A 27,726-nucleotide genomic window follows, 5' to 3' on the forward strand; every position below is an offset into this window, starting at 1 on the left:
CCAAAGATGAGCGGTTTCTCCAGTTGTAATCCCATTATTATACAAGCACCTTGTTGATGTGGTGGTAAGGTAGGTATGGGTGAGAAAAATTCCACAGTCCTACGATAAGCTCTCAGTCTTACTGAGCTTCTGCCTCTGGGCTGTGACCTTACAAGTGCTTCTCAGACTTTTTTTCTCCTCCTTGAGTGAGAGGAGTAAAGCTAGAGCGGGGCTGGAGTTGGGTATCTCCTTTCCTCCAGGTCAGTCAGGCTCTGATAATATCCCAGCAGGTTAGGGTCTGGTAAAACAGTTCCCCTTGAGGGAAGGCATTCCTAGAAGAACAGTGTGTGTGTGTGTGTGTGTGTGTGTGTGTATTAAATCAAGTTGCCTAAGAGATATTATTAAAACAAATCCAAACAGAGATCTTTTAATTTTCTTTTAAATGTTTTAGGATATAGACAAAGACATTGTTTACTTCTATGACTAGCCTAGTATTAGTTAATCTCAGTAAACTGTGGGTTTACAAAATACAGCAAATCCCTCTCTCTTTACCTCCTTAGCAAGAATAATTTCAAATTCAAACAACACACAGTTGTTTCTAGTAAAGGGATTTGCTCATATTCACAGAATTCGCAAAACAGATCTGAGTAAGTATTACGCTTATATGAAGCTGAATATGGGAAACATGTCTCATGAAATTGGCCAGTCATATACAAACAATATGAACGATTCAAAAGCAAAATTTTATTTTGCAATACCTAGTTTTGTGATTATATATATACAGCTTAATCCAGGAAAATTTACAGTAAACAGTGCTTTTTAGAAATTAATAAACCATCTACTATATAAGCCTGTATACCTGTGGCACATGAAACCAGCAAACCTAATGTATGTACTTCATGTATGCCAGTGTAACTCGTCCTAACAATCAAGCAAAAGCCCACAGTGCTCATATGAAAAGAGCCATATCATAACTTTGGTATAATTACTGTGGCTGCAATAAAACCCCAACATACACACAACCCCAGACAGAGGTGTCTTAAATGGATGGAGAAAAATAACAATATAATTTATTTAAAAAATACTACAAAGGTCCTTTTCTTGATTAAATCTGTGATCATTTTTCCTGCCTCCTGAAAAGATCCTCAAAGTTTATCTGTGAGGCCTCTTCCTTTGGTTACATTAACTCTGTCCCATGATGTCTCACACTCATTAGCTTCATGAACAGTTTAGCTCACATACACAGAACATTAAAAAAAAAAAAAAAAAAAGAAAAGAAAAGAAAAGAAAAAAGAAATAATCTATTATCAGAAGAATCGTATGTTAAGGATTCTAAGGAAATCCACAGAAAATGTCTTATTTAGAACATTTTGATTTTCTTTCTCCTAAAACACAATGAGGCAAAATGTTTGAGTGAAAACAAATAATACAAAAGCACAACTCTTGGAGGAAAAAATCTGATATTTACCAACGGTTTGGGGGAAGTTACATTTGAACACTTAAATGATGCAGTCCATAACGTGGATCTGGAGTGTGTCTATATCGGGTAGAACTTCTCCACATTTGGGGCAGGAATGAATCGGAATATTACGCTGCTGCTGCCGCTGCCAGCTTCTATCCTCAGTTCCTGGGAATAAGCATTCAATGAAAAGCTATTCCATTTCTTTCACATTGCAAGTGACTTTGTTTGATTTTAATAATGGGTGATTAATGTTAACACCCATTAAGCTCTGCGACTGATACCTAGTGGGGAGTGAATAAAGGGTTTTTTTGTTGGGGGAGGGGAGGTCCTTATTAACTTAAGAAATCTATACACAGAGAAAAATCTCCCAAAATGGTACCTGCTTTCCTATTACTTTGTGATTTGGGCTCTAGTTCAGGTTGTAGGCATGTGAAAATATGTGGTTTCAGTTCTAGGGACAGGACAATATGTGTTCTAATGAAAACAAGAATATTTGAGGGAAGGAACAAGATAGATGAGGATATGAGCTGAAGAGAAGGTGGAGAAAACAGTGAGCAGCATGTGGGCAGGAAATCTCACAACAGTGCGAACCTTCTTGGAAGCATAGACAATAATGACATTCATTTGGCCCATGGGTCTGAGTACCTGGGAGGTTGTAGAGAGGGATACAGAGACGGTGGGGACTTTGGGCGAGAAAAATGACAGCAGAGTGCAGGACGGAAGTGTCACACTGTGTCCTGTTAGTGGGTTAGTTGGACGACAGAGAAAGGTCCCCTGACGAGACCTGTTGCACTTGAGAGGAGTTTTAAGAATAAGTAAAGGCTGCTCAGGCAAAGTCAATGATGAGAAAGAACAAAACAACAGGTCATGTCATTTTGTCCAATTTTGGAAGTGGACTGAGGGTCAGGTCTAAATTAAATATGGGATGTCTGGGTGGCTCAACAGTGGAGCATCTGCCTTCAGCTCAGGGTGTGATTCTGGGGTCCGGGGTCAAGTCCTGCATCAAGCTCCCCACAGGGAGCCTGCTTCTTTCTCTGCCTATGTCTCTGCCTCTCTCTCTCTGTGTCTCATGAATAAAGAAATAAATTTTTCAAAAAAATAAAGAATGTTTGAGATAAGCCTTGACTCTAAGTAGGTCCCACGTGTGAAAACTGGAAATGACTTCCAGCTCCTGGGACATCTCCTTGGTCTGACCTTTCTGGACCAAAGCAAACCATTTTGGTCTCAAGACTTTCAGTTGGCCCACTGAAATGTTTGCTTTTGGAGGCTGACAGTGGAAGCAACCTTATACATAATTTTTGGCTTCTGAGCATATTATTTGAACTGAATAACATGTGAGACTATTGCAGACAGTGTGTGTTCAGCAAATTCCAGAAGCACCCTTGAATAGAAATACTGATCCCCAGACATGAGTTCTGAAAGCTGGGGACTTTCTCGTGGTATCATGATCCTAGATCATGGCTCAGCCAACTTTTTCCACTGTAGATGACAACTGGTCACTGATCAGCGACTGCTGATTCTTCATTTTTAAACTTTTTTGCTTCCATCTGTGCCTTTTTTTTTAGGTGCTGATCTAGGTTTCGACACTCAGACTTTGATTGTTGCTATTAGTCCATTAATGGGTTCTCTGTACCTCCTGGCTTTTTGCTATAAAAAAAACTTCTTCGGTTTTTGCTTTTTTTTTTTTTTTAAGATTTTTTATTTATTTATTCATGACAGAGAGAGAGAGAGAGGCAGAGACACAGGCAGAGGGAGAAGCAGGCTCCATGCAGGGAGCCCGACGTGGGACTCGATCCAGGGTCTCCAGGATCACACCCCAGGCTAAAGGTGGCACTAAACTGCTAAGCCATCGGGGCTGCCCAAGGTTTTTGCTGTTAACACATCACATTCCTCTCCGCCTTGGACCCCTCATTCTCATCCTGTGCTTATGTGAATCCTAGCTTCAAGTTCAAGCTTAAAGTCACACCTTTTCAAGGCCTTTCTCAGCTCCCCTGGTCCTCAGTCATCAACCTGTCCTCTGACCTCCAGCAGCATTATTTCTATTACTTAAATATTATCTTGTTTTATGAATCCATCCTTTTCTGTGCAGAGCCTGTCTCTCCAACTAGGCTATACACTGCTGCAGGCCTGACCTTGCCTTGTACCTTTTAGTTCCCTTTTAGTTCTCAGCTGAGAGTCCTGGATCAGGGCAGATGCATTGACGGCCACAGAAGACCATAAATAAGGATGACTTATGGTGAAGATAAGGCACCTTTGTTATGAAGCTAAGAAAATAATAATAAAAAAATAAAAATTTTCATGCAGTCTCTATTTGGAATGTTGCTTTTTACAAGACAAAAAGCATGTAGGATTATCATGACTAAATCTGTACTCTGTGATGGTTTTTATTTTTTTATTTTATTTATTTTTTTTCTGTGATGGTTTTTAGTTTATAAATACAAGTCAAAGAGTGTTTGACTTTTTTTTTTTAAACATAAATAGGCATGTGCCTTCTTTAATTATGACAAAAGAAAATCTTCCTCTAAGAAATTCAGGTGCAAGAGATTGTCTATTTGGACTCAAAACAATGTTGCAGGCACTTTTGATAAAAGAGGTATAGACGGGTGTTTCTGGGATACTTAAAATCGGATTAGAGAAAATGTCTGATGGTGCTCAGGTGGGTAGATGTAGTTCCAAAGAAGAGCACAGCTTCACCCTGTGACGCTAACCATGCCTGAGGCCAATGTTCACGTCTGTCTACCTGCTACTTCCACATACGCCCCATGAATACTGTGTTTATTTTCAACCTCAATTACTTTAACCTATTTCTTCCTGTAAAAGAACTTTGGTGGGGGAACAGGAAGAGAAGGGGGTAGGAGGAATACTAGGAGAAATTTCCTAAAGATTTAACAGTCGATGACACACACTAACATTGCTTCCTTGCTGCTCCCAACACTGTGATGGGAATTTGCCTTGGTAATCAGTTGGCATGTGGAAGGAACTCAGACTGGTCCACCATCAAAGAAAGGTTAAAATGCCAGTTTTATGTGAAATTTAGGATGGCATCTTAAACTAAGATTCATGTCAGTGGCCATGTGACTTTTTGTCTAGCTATGTCAGTCTTCGACCCCTTGAATTTTACGTTTTTTCAAATCTAGACTCCAGTAGTAGTAGAAATCTACTACTAGATTTCTCTAGTAGTAGAAAGACTACTACTTTCCTTTCACTGATGTACTATAACATAGGGATTTATTATATGTTACAGAACATTATGACTAATGTATTTAAACCATGTAATAAACACAGCATCATACTTTTAATGAGGGCCACGATCAATTTCACTTAGACAACTGAAGTCTGGATGTGATAAAAAACTAGATGACAACTTATTACATGATAGTACCATTTAGAGTCGGATAAGCCTAGGTTCCATGGCCAGTTCTGCCCCTAACTAACCTTGTGATCCTAGGTTATTTAATCTCATCTTCTGGAAGATTGTGATCATTTATAACTCATGGAATTTTGTGAGGATCACAAGAAATAATGTGTACGAAGTGATCAGCATGGTACTTGTGCACAGTAAACTCAGTAAATGCTCACATTATTATTGCATAATACTAGGTAATGGGTAAAGATACGAGTTCTGAGAGAGCTTAGTTAATATGGTACTTAGGAGCACATTTAGAACACAGAATTATAATATAAAACAGCAGACAAGTGCTACAACAGGAAGAGAGTACTTTGAAAATTTAGGAGGGAGAGGTCACATTCTGCTGGAATCATGGAGATAGTATTTGAAATGGGTTTTACAGATGGGGTAGGAGTTCACTGGAAAGAGACGGGAGGGAGACAGGGACGTGAGTGAGGGAAGGACGTGCATAAGGAGGTATACTAGCCTTGTACAAGTTCAAGGAATAGGGAGTGATTTATTTGGCTAACAACTGTAGGGAATTAGAGGGGGAAAGGTTAAAAGCTGGGCTATGCCAGGCCTTAACTGCCAGCATGAAGAAGTATGGTGTCCAGATTCAGTTGGTAAGGTATGGAGAGCGGGGTACTGGGGAAGTAATACTGAAAGGCACGCTTTACTTTCGTAGTTTGAGCTGGAATTGTGCAGAATGTAGTGAAATTTGTCTTCAAGCATTCTCTTCATAGGATAGGTCTTCTCTGAGACCCTGAATACTTACAATCACACGCGACTCACCTCTCTGGACGAGGTAGGCCTGCTGGTCAGGGTCACTTGTTCTTGCCCCATGACGGCTCTGCATCTCCATCAAAGACTGCCTACTGGGATAAAAAGTAACACACAGTGATGTTCTAAAATCCTGACATATGGCAACATTAAGCAGGTATTCAACAGTATTGGAAAAAAAGAGTTGAAAAAAGATATAAGGTCCATAAAAAACAGATCTTAAGAATTAACTTGAGGTTTAAAAAAAATTTTTTTTAAAGATTATTTATTGGGATGCCTGGGTGGCTCAGCAGTTGAGCATCTGCCTTTGGCTCAGGGTGTGATCCCCGTCCTGGGATCAAGTCCCACATTGGGCTCCCTGAGAGGGGGCCTGCTTCTCTCTCTCTGCTTGTGTCTCTGCCTCTCTCTGTGTGTCTCATGAATAAATAAATAAAATCTTAAAAAAAAAAAGACTATTTGAGAGAGAGAGAGCGCAAGCAAGCACACACAAGCTGGGGTAAGGGCAGAGGGAGAAACAGGCTCCCACTCAGCAGGGAGCCTAATGTAGGGCTCGATGCCAGGACCTTGAGACTATGACCTGAGCCAAAGGCAAATACTTAACCGACTGAGCCCCTTAACCAGGTGCCCCTTAACCTGAGTTTTTTTTTTTTAAATATATATTTTTTAAGATTTTATTTATTTATTCATGAGACACACACACACAGAGAGAGAGAGAGAGAGAGAGAGGCACAGACACAGGCAGAGGGAGAAGCAGGCTCCATGCAGGGAGCCTGACCTGGGACTTGATCCCAGGTCTCCAGGATCATACTCCGGGACTGAAGGCGGCACTAAACCGCTGAGCCACCCGGGCTGCCCTAACCTGAGTTTTTAAATGTTATTGGCACTAGGACATAGTTTAGTGAAAGATACTAACAATTAAGATTTTAAAAATCAACTAGTAAATGACCAAACTGTCAACTGATAAGGGAATGGATTAAAAAAAAGTGGCATATTTCTGAAACAAGACAGTATAGAGCAATTAAAGAAAATGAAATATATCTGCACGTGTATAACACACACATACACACACACACACCCTCAGAGTTCAAAATCACAATGTTATTTATATAAAGCAAGCTGTAGAACAATACTTGGTGATCACTTTGTAGCTTAAGCATAGAGAAATTAATATTACCTTGTTTCAAGACATGACATAGATATTGTATTGATACTACATAAAAGCATAAAACGGATGGGTATGTTACTCCCCAAAATCCAGGCAGTATGGGGCAAGGAGAGAAACACTAATGAAGGGTGGTGAACAGAGGAGCCTCCAACTTCGCCTATGACACCCTTTTTTCTTTTGATAAAATACACATGATGCAAATAAATATATGTAACTGTCAACTACAGTTGACATACAAATATATGTAACTGTCAACTACTCAACAATATATGTACATCATGGTGTCATTTTATTCCCTGTATTTTTCTATGTCTCTGTTCCAAATTTTTCTCAAAGTGAAAATTTATATTTTTTAAAGATTTTATTTATTTATTTCATGAGAGACACAGAGAGAGGACAAGATACAGGCAGAGGGAGAAGCAGGCTCCCTGTGGCGAGCCTGATGCGGGACTCAATCCTAAGACCTGGGGATAAGGATCTGAGCCAAAGGCAGGTGCTCAACCACTGAGCAATCAAGGAGCCCCTCAAAATGGAAACTTAAAAGAAAGAAGTAATTTGAGCAATATTTCCTTTTAAAGCTTATTACAGAATTGTTTAAAGTGTTAAGACTATATGTCACTGACAACGGCAGGATAGGACTTTGGAACACATGTGGTCATGTTTATACAGCACGTCCAAAAGCAAAGAACTTATCATGTTCCTACAAGATGCTGCCAAGCTTCCTAAGTTATGCTGAGTGTCAGGTACACAATCAAGTGAAGTGTACTCAGGGTGATTTCTACAGCTCATCTTAAGCACCACCTCTGACAGGCCACCTGTCCTCAGCCTGTGCCCTGGGCTCCAGGTGGGTGCCCTGAGCCTTCCCGAGCCTTACCTGCCTCCATCTTCAAAAGCATTATTCTCTTTCAGCAGGATTGCCAGCTGCAGCGCCAGCTGTTCCTTTTCTTCATGTATCTTCTCTCTTGCTGCTCTTTCAGCATGAAAGTCAGAACAGTAAACCTCCATCTGATAGAAGGTAAAAGAGGCAGAAGTCACCACCTAGGCAAATGTAGATTCACCCACCTGGTGATGGGGTGCAGACAGAGTGCTGCCTCATATGATATGCCTTGTAAGTAATGGGTGCACATATTCCTGCTGGAAACCAGTGTGGCGACTGAGACTTTCCAACCACCTTCAGAGAGGAGACAAGTCGCACGCGCATGTGTGAGCATGTTAGACAATTAGAACCTGACAATGACACTGATATAGGTGGTTTAAATACCACATGTAACATTTGTTCAGCAAGATTCTCTGGCCTCTTAAAAAAATAATATTCAAGATTAGCTTAATAGCTTACTTACTCTGCCAGTTATATTTATAAAGGCTGGTCTTAAATTTAATTTTAAATAATAATAATAAATAGATACTATTTATTAAATTCCAAACATGTACAAGGTTCTATGTTGGGTGCCTGTATTCCTACCTCATTTCACTTTATCAAAAAATTCTACGTAGCAATGTGGAATTGCTATGCTCATTTCGCATTTACAAGTTTAACAGCGCTCAATCTTGGGTAAATTAGGTAAGTGATTAAACCAGCACTTGAACCAAGATTGATGCCCACATTCTATGCCATTTCCCACAATGGTAGCCAGCCTCCAAGATGGCTCCAGTGATCCTCACCTTTATGTGGTCCCCTTCCACAATGAATAGAGCCAACCTGTGTAACCACTAGGATATTGCAGAAAGGATGGTGTGTGGCTTGTCTTGTTCTCTTCTGGGTCACTTGTTGTAGGGGAAGCTCACTGACATGTCATGAGGGTGTGCAAGCTGCCTGTGTACACCCTGGAGGCCCACAGGGTGAGGAACTCAGGCCTCCTGCCCACAGCCATGTGAGCGTGCCAGCTTGGAAACAGATCTTGAGTACAGCCTCATGAGGGGCTCTGGGCCAGAATCATCCTGCTAAGCTACTCCTGGATGCCCAACCCACAGAAACTCGAAGATAACAAATGCTTGTTGTTGTTTCAGCTGCTAAATTGGAGGATAATTTCTTTCTTTTTTAAATATTTTATTTATTTATTTATTTATTTATTTATTTATTTATTTATTTATTTATTATTTATTTATTTATTTATTTCACACACACACAGAGAGAGAGAGAGAGAGAGGCAGAGACATAGGCAGAGGGAGAAGCAGGCTCCATGAAGGGAGCCTGACATGGGACTCGATCCTGGGTCCCCAGGATCACGCCCTGTGCTGAAGGCGGTGCTAAACCACTGAGCCACCTGGGCTGCCCTGGAGGGTAATTTCTTATCTAGAAATATATAAATATTATGGCGTGATATGATTTCCTGTTACAAAATTCTAAAGTAAAAATGAACTCAAGAGTGAAATGAACATTACTCTAACACCAGTTTTTAGCTTTCCAGATTTAAAATGAGTTTTTTCCCCCAAAATTTTATGGTTCTAGGATAAAAATGTTTATCTCTAAAAGTAAAATCAATAAAAATTTAAATATTCTATCACAGTTTTAGTTACCAACCTCCCCTCACTACAACCATGTAATAAAAAGGTCATTTTAAGGGACTTCCTGCCATCTGTGAATGGTCCAACATTTTATGCTATCATTGATGCATCATGGGGTTTTTTGAATCAGATCTCAATTTGAGTTATAGTCTTACTTCTTTCTCTGATTAGCTTTAAGCCAGTCAGACCTGGGTCGTTCTGTCCATTCCTATACATGCCTTGCAATGACAACAGTGGCTCATGTTACAGGTGCTCAAAAAGCAGTGGCTGAATGAGTGAGAGTACCTATCAAAACACAACCAATTGGGGATCCCTGGGTGGCGCAGCGGTTTGGCGCCTGCCTTTGGCCCAGGGCGCGATCCTGGAGACCCAGGATCGAATCCCACATCGGGCTCCCGGTGCATGGAGCCTGCTTCTCCCTCTGCCTGTGTCTCTGCCTCTCTCTCTCTCTCTCTGTGACTATCATGAATAAATAAATAAAATCTTTAAAAAAAAACAAAAACACAACCAATGTCAGAAGGACAAAGGATATGACAACAATACCATGAGGTACTCAAATAAATGAATTGCTATAAAGGGCTTGGGTTGAAATTCTGATAATACAGGTAAGGGTAAGGATGTCGATCAATGGGGAGTCTGTTGATAGGAGTAAAAACTGGTACAACGACTTCGGAAAACTGTTGGCGACATCTAGTAACACTGAGTAATATGTGTACTCCATGAACCAGCCATTCCACCACTAGCGAGATATGCACCCAACAGAAATGAACGCACAAACCAAACAAAGAGACAGGCACTAGAATGTCAGAGCAACGATAATCATAATGCTCCAAATTGAAAATAAGCTAACTACCTATCAACCATAAGTGGATAAATTCATTGAACTATACCCTTAAAAATTTGGTGCACTTTCCACACATGATATACTTCAATAAAACTTTTTTTTAATATATTGGTGGGAATTATATAAAATCCAAAAATATATTTTAAACACGATTGCTTTTCCAAATGAGAATACGATAAAGGTTGGCCTTACTCAATTCATGTTTCAGACCACAGCTTACCTGAGCCCTAAGAACGGTCATGGTTTCCAGGTCCTCCTCCTGCTTGGTGATGGTCTGCTTCATCTCATCCATCTGAAGCTGCTTGGAAGCCAGGGCCTTCTCTGCCAGTTCCAGTTTTTCACTTAGTTCTTGCAGAATCACCTTATCCACTTTTTCTGACTGAAAGAGACAAGATTATTCTAGAAATGGCTGTGAAATAATCCAATCTATTTTTTTTAAGATTTATTTATTTGAGAGAGAGAGAGAGCCCATGTGGGCATAAGTGAGGTCAGGAAGGAACAGAGGAAGAGGGAGAGTCTCAATCAGGCTCCGTGCCGAGTGCAGATCCCAACGTGAGGCTTTGATCTCACAATCCTAAGATCACGACCTGAACCAAAACCAAGAGTCGGTTGCTTAACCATCTATGCCCCCCCAGGGGCCCCTAATTTAACCTATTTTAGTAAAATATTAAATGAAGTTTAATTTCTTTAAGTGATTGGCTTCTAAACTGTTCTGTTAATTAGCAATCAATGATAACTTACTCAGAAAATTGTATTCATTTAACTTATAGCTTGCAAATTACATTTTCTTAGTTTAAAACAATTTAAAAAAACCCACTGAAATAAGGGAAATAATAACAAACCCTGATCTCAGTGAGGTTGTAACTTGCTGATACTGTCATCTTCCCCACTGATATTACTGTTACTTGGTGAAGTCAGAGGAAAAGAAACATGTTTATATTAAAAATTGGTCACCTCACACCTGTCAGAATGACTAGTGTCAAAAAGACAAAAAAGAACAAGTGTTGGTGAGGATGTGGAGAAAAAGGAACCCTGCTGGGCTGTTGGTGGGAATGCAAACTGGTATACCCACGGTAGAAAACAGTACAGAGGTTCCTCAAAAAGTTAAAAATAGAGCTACCCTATGATCCAGCAATCCCACTTCTGGATATTTATCCAAAGAAAATGAAAATACTAATTAAAAAAGATATATCCATGCTTATTTTTACTACAGCATTATTTACAATACTAAGATATGGAAGCAGCCTCAATATCCATCGAATAGCTGAATAGATAAAGATGTGATCTATACATGTACGCACACATAGATGTATCACTCAGCCATAAAAAGACTGAAATCTTGCCATTTGTGACAACAGGGATGTACTTAGAGGTCCACCTATGCTAAGTGAGGTAAGTCAGAGAAACAAATACCATATGATTTCACTTATATGTGGAATTTGAAAAACAAAACATAGAAACAAACATAAATACAGAGAATAAACTAGTAGTTGTCAGAGGAGAGGGAGATATGGGAATGAAGGGGACCAAGAGGCACATAACTTCTAGTTATAAAATAAATAAGTCACGGGGATGTATAGTACAGCAGAGGGAATATAGCTGACCCTTGAACAACATAGGGGTTAGAGCCACTGACCCTCTGCAGAGTCGCAAATTCACAATGTAACTTTCGACTCCCCAGAAACTTAACTAGTAACAGACTATGGTTGACAGGAAACCTTACCAATAATTTAGTGGATTAACACATATGTATCATATACTGTATTCCTACAATAAAGTTAGCTAGAGAAAAGATGTTATTAAGAAAACAACAAAGAAGAAAAAGACACACTTATAGTTCTGTATTTTAAAAAATCTGCACATTAAGTGGACCCGTGCAAACCCTTTCTATTCAAGGATCAACTGTACAGTCAATACTATTGTAATAACTTTATATGCTCACAGATAGTAACTACAATCATGAGCATTTCATAATGTGTATAAACATCTGATCACTATGTTAGACAATGAAAACTAGTATGATATTGTAGGTCAACTGACTTCAATTAAATACAAATAAATAAATAATGAAAAAACTTACTAGCTTCTAGAAAGGAACAATATTCTATCAAAAAAAAAAAAAAAAAAAAAAAAGAAGAACAACAAGGATGTCTGAATGACCCAGTCAATTAAGCATCTGTTTCGAATCAGGTTATAATCTAAATGGTTGTGGGATTGAGTTCTGCATCACTGAGCTCTGCCCTCAACAGGGAATCTGCTTGAAAGATTCTCTCCCTCTGACCCTCCTTCCGCTTGTGCACACACTCTCTCTCTCAAAAGAAATACAACTTTAAAAAAAAAAAAAGAAAAATGAAGAGTACATTTATAAGCATATTAAACTCAAAGACCCCCTTCTACTAATTCAAAGCTTCCATGATCTTCACTTATTTATCCCAGCTTTATCCAAGTAAAACTGACAAATTAAATTGTAAGATATTTAAAGTGAACAGGGTGACAATTTGATATGCATATGTAGCATGAAAAGGTTGACCCCACCCGGTTAACTAAAATGCCTATCACACCTCACAAATCCACCCATGTTTAAACTGCTGCACCACACTGGCATTCTATTAATGTAAGTTGCAATCTGGTGAATCCAGGGTCTCCAGGTCACTGACAGCAGCAAGCTAGCCCTGTAACAGCTCCATGGAGACAACCCCTCCAGTGGCAGCCCACAATCTTGCTGCACCCTGTTCCTGTGGGAGCCCACACTGGTAGCTCTCCTACAAACCCACCCTGTTAGAAATGCTAAAGGCTGTGGCACCAGGGAGGCTCAGTTGGTTAAGTAGCCAACTCTTTGATTTCAGCTCAGGTCATAATCTCAGGGTTGTGGGATCGAGCCCTGAGTTGGGCTCTGTGCTCCGCAGGCAGTCTGCTTGAGATTCTCTCTCCCTCTCTCTCTGCCCAGGCTCACCATGCTCTCTCTCTCTCAAATAATAAATAAATGTTAAAAAAAAAAAGAAGTGCTAAAAACTTACTCCCTGACTGTAGGACATTAGCACGATCTTTGCACATGAAGCAAATTATACACAGGTGGACCATCAGAAGTTCTACGCACTTAGACACAAGAAATCAACTATAAAACTGAAGAACAACCTTTGAAAAACAGACTCAAGGATTAACACAACTGCTTTACATATAAAAATGTTTACAGCCTGTTTGTTATGGGGCCATGAAAATAATTTTTTTCTATGAGTACCTCTTTCCTTTTCAGTTCCTCGATTGTTTTCAATGAATTATTGTATTCTTGAAGAAGCTTGTTATGTGTCAACTGGAGAGTGGCTAACTTGGACCTATTCAAAAGAAATTAAGAAACTGAATATTGGGGGGAAATATGATAAAAACTTAGATTTGTTCTTCAATCTTCTTCCGAGCATTCAACTAGCAAAATCGTCTCTCCTACCTTTACCATCTCACCACCTGCTGACATTTTCTTACTCTCAAAGAAAATATTTAAAAAAAAATCTATAGGTTACAAGGAACTTTAATAATGTTGTTATAGCAGAACAAATTTTATCTCCTCAGAAAAGTCTCTTAGTACTCCTTCAATTACATAGAAAAGTTTAAAGTTTGTTGTTAAATCCTAATTCCAATCTTATAAAAGTACTATTCTATCTTCTCCTAGCAAGGGGTCATTCAGTCATGGGATACTCACTTCTCCTCTTCGGTTTTAGCTTGCTCCATTTTGATTTCTGATCGCATGCTTTCCACTTGTAGCTCCAACTTTTTGTTGTTATAAACAAGCTCTTGCTTTTCATTCAGCTCTGATGGGGTTGCAGAATTTTTCCTTTCAAGGGTCTGACATCTAAGAAATATCAAATTTTCATGAGGATAAACAACACTCCTTTATTTCTCAGTGGCTTTTAAATAAATCCCAAGATTATGTAGCAAACACAAAGAAATTTAGGATTGCATTTTTCTTTTTTTTTTTTTTTTAGGATTTTTCATTTTTCCATTTTTCAAGGATATAACGGCAAAAAAAAATAAAATATTTTATCCTCCTTGCTTCTTTACCAGAAGCAAGTAGTATTTCTAAACCCTCATGACTAAACATTAAAAAAAAATACAGATTTTTTTTTTTGAAAAGAAATTTACACAATTTTGAACCCTTATGCTTAACATTAAAAAAAGTGCAGATCTAAGACCACACAAGCTATGGCCCGCTTGGAATAACTGTCTTCAGTAGTCACGCAAGTATATTTTTGTTGGTCAGATATAGTCCAAAATAGTAATTGGCTAAAGATGCTTTTCATATAGTGATCCATGGATATCTGCAATATTTTAAGAAGTCTGGGTTCCCTTAAGCACAAAGAATATGACTTCTGGCGAGGATTTAATAAGGGAAAAGGAAGCTCCCTAAGTTCAGAAAGAGAATTTCAATATAATAATAGCAAATATGAACTCATGGTTGCTATATGCAAGGCGTTAATGCCAAGCATGTTAAACATCTCAATACAATATTATGAAGTAGGGATAACAACACGCGTACGTTTTACAAATGATAAACTAGGCTCACAGAGGCTTAATATATAATTTGCCCAAGGTAATACCACAGATAAATTCCAGATCCATATGTCAACTAAGTCTGTTTGTCCAAAGTCCTTTAGCTGCTAGGCTGTGCCAGATTACCATAATACTGTAGCTCTAAGGCAACGTACACTCATGTGTTGTGCTGGATATATGTTTGCCAACTAATCCAAAAGAACAACATCAACTTAGCTTTTCTAAATTTCAAGTAATTTGCTACATCAAGAAAAACAAGCAAATGCAAAGGTCTCAGTTTAAATATTAGCCTTCATAATTGACTAAAAATGAATTTTGTCCTCAATAAATCTCACTCAAGTTCTTCCTTCTCTTTGGCAGTTTTCATTTATGTTTGCTTACATCAATATTGTCAGCTCACATAAGTCACAGAAAACTGGGCTTACTGCTTTTTTACAGGTCCTCACAGAGACTCTAGTACGCATAACAAACATCTCTGAACAGCAGAATCAGATTTCCCTGGGCCCCATCCCCCTATCCGCAAGTATTTCATATTTATAAATGAACCTGTACATTAATCTTGATGTTAGCATTTTCTGAATTCATATTTTAATTAGGTTTCTATTTTTCTTTGGGTAACATAGTAACAAAGCCATATTTTTACACATAGTAATACATTTTGTAAAAATGTCCATTTTCTGAAGGGGAATAAAATTCATCTCTCATTCTTACTTCTCTTGAAGTCTCTTCTTCATTAACTCAGCCTCACTGAGTTTTGTATGTGCCTCTTGAAGCTCCTTAAATAGGGTTGTCACCTGACGGTTCAATGTCTCCACTTCACTGCCAACCTGTCATTCAAGAAATTCCAAACATGCACAAGTGATTCATATCAGAGATTAAATGACTCTCTTTGTGGGAAAATAGAGTGAACCATTAGTATCCAATGAAGACCGGTGATTAAATTTTGGACAATCAATGCCCTAAATATCTTACATGAAAAGAAATGTTTTAGATACAACTCTGTTCCCTTATATGTTTACATTTACTAATTACAGATAACATTTTACATTTCATAATATGTAATTTACATATATAATCACTAATACATCTGGCAATATTTATATATAAACTGTTTTTCTTACATAACTGATCAATTTGGATGCACTGTCATAACTGGTTATCTCTTGATCTCAGTGTTTGAAATATTCTCTGGTCTCTCAAAGTAGGAGACTCAGCCCAGAGCATGGCATATAGTAGGCATGCAACATATATTTGCTGAATAAATGAACTGGCTAAAGTGAGCATCTTACATAAATGTCTTTCATGTGGATGACTGCGGCACTTAAAACCTCCTGGCTTCGTCAACCTTCCCTTAGCTTAAGACTGTGTGACAGGCTCCAATGCACATCTCTGAGTTGCCACAGAACACTGGCTACAGAAACATAAACCTTTTCATTCAAACTATTTCATTCAAACCAGTAGTAGGGTAGAATCAAGGTCTTTCAATTTTATCTCAAGTTTCTGGGTCATATTCTCAAGTGATCTCATTATAAAGTGGACAAAATTGCTTTCTTTGCTGGTGGATCTTTTCATTCACGAAGTTAGGAAAGAAAATCAGTCATGAAGAGTTTAGAGATAGGGCCGTCTGGGCAGCCTACCCAGTTGGTTGGGTATCTGACTTTTGATTTGGGCTGGGGTCCTAATCTCAGGGTGGTGAGATGGAGCCCTGTGTTGGGCTCTGCCCTCTGAGGGCAGTCTGCTTGGGATTCTCTTTCTCCTTCTCCCTCTGTCCCTCCCCCTGACTCACGCACACTCTTGCTCTCTAAAATAAATAAATCTTAAAAAAAAAAGAAGAGAGGTATGATTCCCTACAATAACTGGGATAGGAACACATCTCACTACAATTTACTATGGATGAAATTCAAATCAGAACAAGGAAATATGAGAGAAACAGAATATATCCAACATTAAAATTATTTCTGTTTCTAAAGCTAATAACAGCACAAGACTTGACTTCAGATATGACTCTTATGTACAATGGCGGTGTGACAACAGCCTTAGAACTTAAGTACCCACAGTTTCTGGGCCTTTCTCCTCTTCTTTCTCTTTTTCTGTGCTCTCCTCTGTCTGGGTCTCAATCTCAGAACCACCACTGGCTTTCTTTTCAAAATATAAAACTCTGAAAAATACAGAATATGTTAAAGTTACTTTCTCTTTGGCTTTAAGAGGAATAACAATTGCAGAAACACTAAAAAGAACATTGTCTGAAATTTGGATAAAGGATCAGGGGCTTCAAAATCTCTCTACATTTACTCTATTAACCTTTCTGGGCTTAGCTTTTCATCCTAAAATTGGCTAGACAGGAGTTAAAGCATGAATTCATGCAGAGGCAAAAGATGGGCATAAATCATCACAAACACTGAAAAACACTGCCTCTTTCTGTGTATTCAGTAATACACAGAAATATTTTTAAAATCTGTCTTTGTGTGTATGTACCTGCATGCATGTGTGTTACATGAGTGTGTCCCTTTATAAGGATTCAGCAGAGAAAGGAAAAATAGACAAAAAGTACCAACATTCTTATACTGAATAATAACCACCTGAAGGCCAGCCCAACAGAAATGCAAATGAAAGAAGAGATTTCTAGTTAAAAACGGTGAACTGAATATATTTTTCTCCCACCTAGATGCCACCAAAATGACTTTTAAAAAGCCATATACAGGGGCACCTGGGTGACTCAGTGGTTGAGCATCTGCCCTTGGCTCAGGTCATGATCCCAGGGCCCAGGGGTTGAGTCCCCCATCTGGCTCCCTACAGGGAGCCTTCTGCTCCCTCTGCCTATGTCTCTGCCTCTCTCTCTGTCTCTCATGAATAAATAAATGAAATCTTAAAAAAAAAAAAAAAAGCCATAACATACAAGAACAAAGAGAAAGGGAGAGAAAATAACAGCAAGATTTAGGGGGCATGGCTATGAATGAATTGATTTGGCAGCCCAGTAAGGCTAGGTCTGAAGCCATAGCAGGGAAAGCCAAGATATAATCCAATTGACATTATGGTGACCCGAAGGCTCAGGAGTCAGTGACATCAGATTCCTCTGGACACGGGGACAAAGGTGGAGCCTGTTTAAGAGGGACTAGAAGGGGGCAGCCCCAGTGGCCCAGTGGTTTAGTGCTGCCTTCAGCCTGGGGTGTGATCCTGGAGACCCGGGATTGAGTCCCACATCAGGCTCCCTGCATGGAGCCTGCTTCCCCCTCTGCCTGTTTCTCTGCCTCTCTCTCTCTCTCTCTCTATCTATCTCTCTGTATCTGTCATGAATAAATAAATAAAATCTTAAAAAAAAAAGAGAGGAACTAGAAAGGGTGCTCAGTCAGTTGGGCATCTGGGTAGCTCAGTCAGTTGGGCATCTGACTCTTGATGTCAGGGTGGTGAGTTGAGGCACCATGTTGGGCTCCAAGCTGGGTGTGGAGCCTACAATGAAAGAATATCACAAAATAAAAGGTTTCTGGGTTGAGATGTTAGAGATGAGAAGTGGGTTCTTCCATAAGGGGAACTGACACACAGTTACACACAGAACACTAAGACCTTCACCCACCTTTTTCTACTCATCTCAAGAACTTCAACATCTTCCAGGCAGGAGGCTGGAAGAGTCTCCTCTGTAGTATGTAACCAGGATAAGGGAAAAGATTTAAATTTTTTAAAGAAATAATTAATTAATTAATTTATTCATTCATTCATTTAAAGATTTTATTTATTTTTTCATGAGAGACACAGAGAGAAAGGCAGAGACACAGGCAGAGGGAGAGGTAGACTCTCTGTGGGGAGCCTGATGCGGGACTTGAACCCAGGATCCTGGGATCACGACTTGAGCCAAAGGCAGATGCTCAACCACAGAGCCACCCAAATGCCCCAAGATTTAAAATTCCTGATGTGGGGCTTCCCCAAGGAAACCTCCCAGCCAGATCTCCTTAGATGTGCTCAGCTTCTAACACCTTATAATTCTGCTAAATCTGGTCAAACAGCCAAGATTGCCAGACACTTAAGGAAAATATTAATATGAAACAGAAAAAGTAACTTACTGAAAATAGAAAATGCCAGTGGAGGGAAAAAGTCAAAATAGTATCACTAATATCCTTAGAGATAGGAGGAAACATTATAACCACAAAAAGTAGAACACAGTAAAAAGGAACATTCAAAGGTTCTCGCTTGCAAAAATCAGAAGATCAAAGTTGGTCAAATCTAGCAGAAGGGGAAAAAAGAGAGAGATAAAAGGAACAAGGAGCTAAGAAAATTAGAAGAGATCCAATTCAAAATACTAATAATGCCAGAAAGAGAGAACAAAGAAAACTGAGGGTAAGAGATTATCACTAAATTAATTCAAGATCATGTTTCAAGAACTGAAGGACATGAGTTTGCAGAACGAAAAGCCCAAGTGTGTCCAGAATAAACAGATGAAAAACGGGCTCAAACCAAAGCACATGAGAAGTCTCATTCCCAAAGATGAAGAACCAGGATGGCAGTGGGTCTCTCAGCATTAAGACCAGAAGCTGGGACACAATGAAGCAATGTTATTGAAACGTGGAGGTAAAATCTTATCCAATTACAGAATTTTATACCCAGCCAAACTATCCATGAAGTATAAAGGCAGGAGAGATTTTCAGATATACAGGTCTCAGAAAATATACTGCCCATATGTTCTTTTTCAGTAAGTTAGTGGAAATGTAGTGAACTGTGTTTGAAAAAAAAAAACACAAAAAAACATTCAAAAAAGAGTAGGAAAGACAATGGATTCAGGAAACAGGTGATGGAACACAAGACAGTGAAGGAATTCCTTAGGGTGAAGGTAGAGGGAGATGCCAAGATGATACCATGTGGCAGGACCTAGAAAGCAAGTAGGTCAGACACCAGAGAGAATACCACTAGACTCCTAACATGTCTGAATGTAACTGAGCAATTTCTCCATTGGGGAAGAGCATGGAGAAACCATGCAAATTTTAAAGATGTAATTATGCATAGAAGTAAAAAAAAAAGTTCCATAAGAAAAGGAAAAGTGTTCAAGGCACAGAGTTCAACTGAGTACTCCCTGTGTGTGCCTAATAACGTAAACACTGGGTAGTTATCTAACTGAATTTCAATATAGCCAATTTTGGAAATGGAACAGGTAAGCTGGGTCCAGGAGCATCTGTGGTATGTGAGTTCAGCTAATTGTGTGTTACAATTCAGTAGGATTTAAGTCTGGTGCATGGAGGTAATTTAAGTCTGGTGCATGGAGGTAAGTATCAAAATAGCTAGAGCCATTGCAAAGTGCCAGACCTAGCTGGTGCACAGGCATTGTTTCAGGCTAAGGCAGGCTAACTGGTGCACAGGCACTGTTTCATTAAGACAGGCTTAAATGGGTTAAGAGCCAGCTGCGGCAGGGTTGATAGATGAGCCTTTTTCATGTCACTCAAGCATGACCTAGGGTTCTGATCTACATTTGAATGATCATTTATTTTACTTTCCTAGGGCAAATTTTCATCTTGGACTGACTGTCTCTGCTACCTCTTGATTCTCTTGCTATGCACTTTCCCCCTCTTTACTTGCTATCAGTTCAAATTTGTTTAGAAAATGCAAATTACATGAAATACTAATCCTGGAAAACAATGAGAAAAAAACCTCAATCTATGATCCCTTTTCCCCACAAGTCTCCTAAAAGTTATCAGAATAAATTTTATACTGTCTATACCCATTTGTTGTGATTCATGAAAATAGTTGAAGACTCACTTGTCTGAGAGAGAGACATGTTGGGTCTTAAAATACATTTTCATTGTATCCTATACAGCCTGGAAAGCAAGCCAAGTTGTCCAGGTATCAGGGGTTTAATTTCTTGGTTTCGGGCCTATCCCAGCAAGGGAGAAATCACCATTCTGGTACCCACCCAGAGAACATGAAGTCTTGTTAACTACTGTTGACTTGCCAGTTACCAAATACTGAGAGAAGGCTGGCTTACAGAGTAGAAATTTAATACTATTGAGAAAGGGACCCTTTACAGGTGCTTAAGGTGGGAGAATAAACAGAGCCATCTCAAAGGCATGCCTGACTTCCTAGTGCTATCTGAAGAGCTATAGCTGCAGAGAGAAGGCTATAATTATTCTGAAAGTAGGAATTACATACATCATATGAAGGAGGTATAATTAGCAAATTCCTAAGTTGACACTTTCATCATGAAAGCTAATAATGTTGTCTAAGTATGCATGAACTACTGGCTAAACTTGACTTCTGAGAATGGTGGATAGAACACCGGTGGAGTAAAGGTGCTCACAGAATACAAACATGATTACCTCCATGCACCAGACTTAAATTACCTCCATGCACCAGACTTAAATCCTACTGAATTGTAACACACAATTAGCTGAACTCACATACCACAGATGCTCCTGGACCCAGCTTACCTGTTCCATTTCCAAAATTGGCTATATTGAAATTCAGTTAGATAACTACCCAGTGTTTACGTTATTAGGCACACACAGGGAGTACTCAGTTGAACTCTGTGCCTTGAACACTTTTCCTTTTCTTATGGAACTTTTTTTTTTACTTCTATGCATAATTACATCTTTAAAATTTGCATGGTTTCTCCATGCTCTTCCCCAATGGAGAAATTGCTCAGTTACATTCAGACATGTTAGGAGTCTAGCGGTATTCTCTCTGGTGTCTGACCTACTTGCTTTCTAGGTCCTGCCACATGGTATCATCTTGGCATCTCCCTCTACCTTCATACAAACATGCCGATTATTCATAGGTAGTAATGGTCTTCTTCAAAGTGGAACATCTTCTCTTTAAAAACCAGTTGTGGTAATTAAGGTGTAAAAAGGGTGCTTTTATTTACCTTACCATCTATCTATGCATGTTACTATATTTCGGGATTTGTCTAAAAGATAGGATGAATATTTTGCTCTATTAGAATACATGGCCCTAGTCTCCTAGAAGTCAACCTTTGAAATTTTCTAAGGGACAACAGTAGGATATGATGTAAACCCCTAGGATTGAACAGCCAGCATGCCCTCTGTAGCTTTTGAAACAAGCTATCAAATAAGTTATTGGACCACTGCTGATGTGTCTTCCAGGTTAACCTCATCTGAATAAATAACTTATGTTTCATATTTTAGGAAAAGATCTTTTTATAGTTAAAAATTTTAACTGCTTCAGGTGCCTGGGTGGCTCAGTTAAACATCTGACTCTTGGTTTTGGCTCAAGTCATGATCTTGAGACACTCTCTCCCTTGCCCTATGCCCCCACCCCCAATAAAGAAATCTTAAAAAAAAATCTAAGTTGCTTCAGTTAGAAAGTGCTAATTCTTACAGTGCTATAATTTTAAGATTAACAAGCCATTTATAATGTCTGAGAGAATTAATTATGTCATAGTATATTTATGATTAAATGTTGCAATCACGGGAACCCTATTGCATAACCTTTCCCATGTCTTACATGGTTTAGCATTTTGCATTTCTTTTTTTTTGCATTTTGCATTTCTAAAAAGTGCATTTGCACATAAGAATTCATTGACTTCACAACTCTATAACACAGATGAATTTTACTCCAAAGTAAGTGCATATGTGTATACACGTATACCACATTCTATTAGGCCAGTATTTCCCTTCTACCAAAACCAAAGACATCACAAGGCAAGAAAACTATGGATTGATACCCTTTATGAATAAAGATGTAAAAATCCTTAACAAAATTCTAGCAACCCAAACTAGCAACATATAGAAAGGATTATACATCATGACCAAATGGGATTTACCCATGAATGAAAGGCTGGTTTAACATATGAAAATCAATAAGTGAAATACATCATATTAATAGAAGTTTAAAAAACCCACGTAATCATCCCCATAGACATGGAAAAAGTGTTCCACAAAATTCAAAACCTGTCATGATAAAAAGTGCAACAAACTAGAAATTGATGGGAGCTTCTCAACCTGATAAAAGCATCTATGAAACCTTACAGCTAATATATACTTCGTAAAAGCACTTTCCCCCTAAGATCAGGAACAAAACAACCATGTTGTATTTAACATTTCTCCACTTGTATTTAACATTGTGTTAGAGGTTCTAGCCAGGGAAATCATGCAAGAAAAAGAAATACAAGGTACCCTTGTTGGTAAGAAAGAAGTAATACTTTCTCTTTGAGTATGATGTGACCTTATATAAAGAAAATGCAAAGGAATCCACTGAAAAAACTATTAGTGCTGATAAATGATTCTAGCAAGGTTTCAGGCTATAGGATCAATGTACAATATATAAAAAAGTTGTGATATTTCTATACACAAGCAAAGAATATTCCAAAAATGAAATTAAGGAAAAAAGTTGTGTATTTCTGTACACAAGCAAAGAATACTCCAAAAATGAAATTAAGGAAACAATTTCATGTATAACAGCACTAAAAAGGCTAGAATACATAGTAACTAATTTTGAAAAGTAGCTTAAGGCCTGTATGCTGAAAATGACAAAACATCATTGAAATACATTACAGATGACCTAAATAAATCTATGCGTTATCTTCTATGGATCAATTGATTTCATATTATTAAGATGGCAATGCTCCCCAAACTGAACTCCAGATTCAATGCAATCCCTAACAAAATCTCAGCTGGTTCCCCCCACCCCCAGAAATTAGCAAACTTATCCTAAGATTTATACAGAAAAACAAGAAACCCAGGATAGCCAAAATGATCTTTCAAGGTTGGAGAACTCATACTTCCTGATTTCAAAATTTACTACAAAACAGTAGTAATTGAAATAGTGTAGTATTAGCAAAGGATAGACATATACATTAAAGGAATAAAATTGAAGGTTTAGATATTAATCTTTACATTTACGACCAACTGATTTCCACCAAGGGTGTCATGACAGTTCAGTGAGGGAAAGAATGGTCTTTTCAATAAATGGTATTAGTGCTGCTGGATATCCACAGACAAAAGAATGAAGTTGGACCCCTATCTCACATCATACACACAAACTCAAAATAGATCAGAGCCCTAAATGTAAGAGCTAAAATGAAAAAGCTCTTAAGAGAAAATATAGGAGTGAATCTTTGTGACCCTGGATTAGTCAATGGTTCATTAGAAAAAACACTAAAAGCACAAGTGACAAAAGAAAAATAGATAAAGTGGACTACATCCAAAAAAACTTTTTGTGCTGTCAATGATAGCATCCAAGAGGTAAAGAGGTAATCCACAGAACGGGAGAAAGTATTTACAAGTCATATACCTCATAAAGGATTTGCATCTAGAATAGATAATGAACTCTTATGACTTAGTAATGAAAAGGAAATCCAACTTTTTTAAATAGGCAAGGGACTTCAATAGATATTTCTTTTTTTTTATAGATATTTCTTCATAGAAGATCTATAAGTGACCTACATGAAAAGATGCTCAACATTATCAGTCACTAGGAAAATGAAATCAGAATCGCAATGAGGTACCACTCTAACTCCATGAGGATGGCTATAATCAAGAAGACAATTACAAGGGTTAAGAAGGATGTAGAGGAAAGTAGGACCCTCATATGTTTCTGGTAGAAACATAAAGCGGCGCAGTCACTGTGGAAAACAGCTTGGTAGTTCCTCAAACTATCAAACACACAGTTGCCAATGACCCAGTAATCCCACTCCTGGGTAGATGCCCCCAGGGGATTAAAAAAAATGTCCACACAAAAAACTGCATGAATGTTCAGAAGTAATATTAAGTGGGAACCAAAATGTTCACAAAATGATGAATAAACAAGATGCTGACTAGTCACACAATGGTCTATTACTTTGCAATGAAAAAGGAACTGAAGAACTGATACAATGCTACAACATAGATGAACTCTGAACACATGACGCTAAATAAAGTCAACCACAAAAGACCACATATTAAATGGTTCCATTTATATGAAGTCTTGAGAAAAGGCAAATCTTGGAGACAGAGAACTGATTACTGGGAAGAATGAGGAATCAGTGCCAATAGGTCCTGGGTTTCTTATCTGGAGGAAAAAATGTTCCAAAATTATCATGTGGTAATGGCTGCAAACCTGTGAATATTCTATACACAAATGGATGGATTATTTGGTGTCTTAATTCTATTTCAACAAAACTGTTTAAAAAAAAGCAATGTATGCATACTTTAGAGTTACCTATTTCATACCTTTCTTTGGCTTCCTTGAGTGCAGTTTTAAGCCTCTCCACCTTCTGGTTTTCCTCCCTTAGACAAAGCAGGAGCTGGCTCACAGTTAATTTCTCAAATTCCAAATAATTCCTTGCACCTTCTGTAGATTTGTTCCTACATCAAGAACAGTATAAAGATTAACAGGTTTTCATCAGAAAACACCAATGTCAAAGTGTCTAAGAATGTAACAGGAACCAACATAAAGGAACTTCTTTCCAGAACACTCTCCAAATAATTCTCATTTACAGACCAAACGCAGTTGGCCCTGTGACCACTGGGGCCATACTCCTCTGTGCTTTCCAAGAAAGGAGTGGGGGCTCTCGGGTAGGCTCACTTTGCATGCGCACGCTCACTTTCTCCAAATAGCCAGTGTGCCCATAACATTAGAACCCAGTACCCATGAGAATGGTGGAGCAGAGGTGGCCCTGGTTTCTTGTGCCCGGCCTTCCTATAGAAGAGGAAAGTCACACAAAGTCTACGAGCAGGCGTGCAGCCTGGCGACATGCGGACCACCAGCCTTTCTCTAACTTGATATTCTCAAGTTAGGAGAAGAAAATAGTGTTTGTTTTTGATTTCATGTAATTACAGCAGAGAAATATAGGCACTGTTGATAATGTACAATATTTTCCTTGACTTTGAAATCTGATTACATCAAGAAGCTGTTGGATGATAAACAAAACCAGGACCACCGGTGCAGTAACTACACTTCCCGGGTGACTGCACCGATGCTCATGGCACCTACTCCAGTTCACACCTCTTATAAACAGCCGGGATTAAATCCCAGTTCCAGACTCTGAACTCCATACCCAGAAATCAATCTCTGCCTCCTTAATATATTTTCAAATGAGGTAAGGAAGCTGTTATTAAAACATAACTGTGGCTCAGGGCACCTGGTTGGCTCATTTGGAGGGGCGTGGGACTCTTGATCGTGAGTTCAAGCCCCACGCTAAGTGTAGAGATCACTTAAAAATAAAACCTTAGAGAAAAAAAAAACAAACCTGTGGCTTAAAAGAGGAAGTGGTTTTGGCAGGTTGATATAAATGACGAGGAAGTGGCTTGGAAATTTCAAACAGGGCTTTCTTCCTTCCCACCACTTCCAGGAAAGTCTTTCGATATTAAAAAAGCAATACAGGGGAAAAGCTGAGGAACTGCTAACTAAGCTAGGGAGTAACTTTCATTTATACCAACTGCCCTGTTTGATGATAGAATACTAACACTTATTTTCTCCCTGATGCAAGGGCTTGGGAGCATAAGTGGGGAAAAAAAAACTAGCCCATTTTCATGTTTTATAAGAACATTCGTCAAGTTATAGAAAAAAAGATACTAAAAGCCTTAGAAAAGATTCCTAGAGAAATTCTCTGGTAACTGTCTCTTTCAAATAGACTAATACAACAGTAACCTGCTTACATGGGATGAGTCAATAGCCTGCAATGGGGAGAGGCTCAAATGCCCAGCTCCTTTGCCATCTCTTCCTCCAAGCCCCTCTGCCATTTAAGATGTATGCTACGTAATATCTACTGGGAACAGGTCAACTTGAGACGCCACGGGTAAGACATCTGGCCACTGGGTAAGGCGGTGACTCAGAACACTCGCAGTCCTCACTAGAGATTACTCAGTATCAGTCACCTGGGCTTATCCTTGGGAATGAACAGGGAAGACAAAATGATAACATCCCACTTATCGAGCTGGACAGCCTGGTCCAGGTCAAATTGTGCTGATAAACAAATCAGGAAGCAGGAGTCTTTTGATGAAGGACAAGTTTGTCTTCACTTCTCATCTTATGGCAGATGAAATGCCTCTCAACAGAGTGGTGAGGGTTGTTAGCCCACAAAGGCATCACACATAGTGTTTATTCTCTGCCAGTTTGGGCTGCAACACCAAATCACATTCAAACCGACATTCTTAAAAGGCATAAATTAGTAAGAATCAACTTGTGCAGCCAAGATGTTTGACCTCCCAGTGGCGAGCTGCAAGTGACAAGACTGCCCGAGGGTGTCTCCGACGGCCCTAGCCCTTCTTCACATACGTGTCAACGGAATCAGTTCTCGTGGGACCAGGACTTGTCCTGATTTCTCTCACTGCCACATCTGCTTCTCCTTCCTGTAAAGGCAGAAATGAAAGTGCTTTAACATGATAATGTCTGCAAGACAAATTATGAAAGAGAAAAAGGCAAAAGATCAAGAATTTGATGACCTGCAACCCAAGGAACCTACCAACATTTAAATGCGAGATGTTTAACCAAGGTCAAGGAAATGGAATGGAAATCTACCCTTCTTCCCTCACCCTGCACACCCTGTCAGGATTATAAATATCTAGGCCAAGGTGTGAAGATTGGTGTCTCATCCAGAATAGTCAACCTGACCCCAAACACATGAAAGCTTATCTCCTCCCTCTCCTTGGCAGGTCCCTTCTCTCTCAAGTTAAGGTCATATAGAGCTAGTGACAACTCCACACGCCTTCCCTGTACAGGCCTTTAAAATGCAAAATGTCAGAACTTGCTGAAGCAATGCTGAAAAAGAGGCTGTTTTCTGTGGGCAAAGCTCCCAAAGCACAAAGTTGGCTCCTATCAGAAATGTGAACACATCGTGGGCCACTTAAGGAACAAGAAGTCTAAGACCAGTTAAATGATTTGAAAGACACTTATATTTTAATGAGCTAGCAGGAAAATCTTCCAAAAATGCACAAAGATGGTTCTAGATAATTCTGAATGTGTACATTCTTCCTAAATCTTGGGCAATGTTTTCTAGTTCACAGAAGCCAGGCAAGAAAAGCATGTTTACGCTAAAAATAACTGTCAGTCATCAGATCAGTGAAGCAGCATATTATGCTAACTGTGCACCTCAAAGGAAGAAGCCTCATTTGGAAACTTCTCATCTGTTCTTTGGCCTCCTTGAA

The 27,726-nt window shown here is 38.9% G+C and overlaps 1 protein-coding gene across 3 annotated transcripts in view; it reads right to left on the reverse strand.

Moving 5' to 3' along the window:
* Positions 1 to 703: 703 nt before the first annotated feature.
* Positions 704 to 27,726, reverse strand: part of OPTN (optineurin) — a 41,723-nt gene continuing 14,700 nt past the window's right edge. For 2 of the 3 annotated variants that reach the window (XM_072825812.1, XM_072825814.1), the window contains exons 5-14: positions 26,858 to 26,931; positions 24,811 to 24,945; positions 16,721 to 16,823; positions 15,377 to 15,492; positions 13,818 to 13,967; positions 13,362 to 13,455; positions 10,344 to 10,502; positions 7,649 to 7,779; positions 5,622 to 5,704; positions 704 to 1,606 (exon numbers count right to left, since the gene is read on the reverse strand). In XM_072825812.1, the coding sequence (XP_072681913.1) occupies positions 1,479 to 1,606; positions 5,622 to 5,704; positions 7,649 to 7,779; positions 10,344 to 10,502; positions 13,362 to 13,455; positions 13,818 to 13,967; positions 15,377 to 15,492; positions 16,721 to 16,823; positions 24,811 to 24,945; positions 26,858 to 26,931 (1,173 nt within the window). In that variant the 3' untranslated portion in view covers positions 704 to 1,478. The remainder of the gene's footprint in view (positions 1,607 to 5,621; positions 5,705 to 7,648; positions 7,780 to 10,343; positions 10,503 to 13,361; positions 13,456 to 13,817; positions 13,968 to 15,376; positions 15,493 to 16,720; positions 16,824 to 24,810; positions 24,946 to 26,857; positions 26,932 to 27,726) is intronic. The other variant, XM_072825815.1, reaches the window with a different exon arrangement.

This window comes from Canis lupus, chromosome 5, assembly GCF_048164855.1.
Source record: "Canis lupus baileyi chromosome 5, mCanLup2.hap1, whole genome shotgun sequence".
Taxonomy (NCBI): domain Eukaryota; kingdom Metazoa; phylum Chordata; class Mammalia; order Carnivora; family Canidae; genus Canis; species Canis lupus.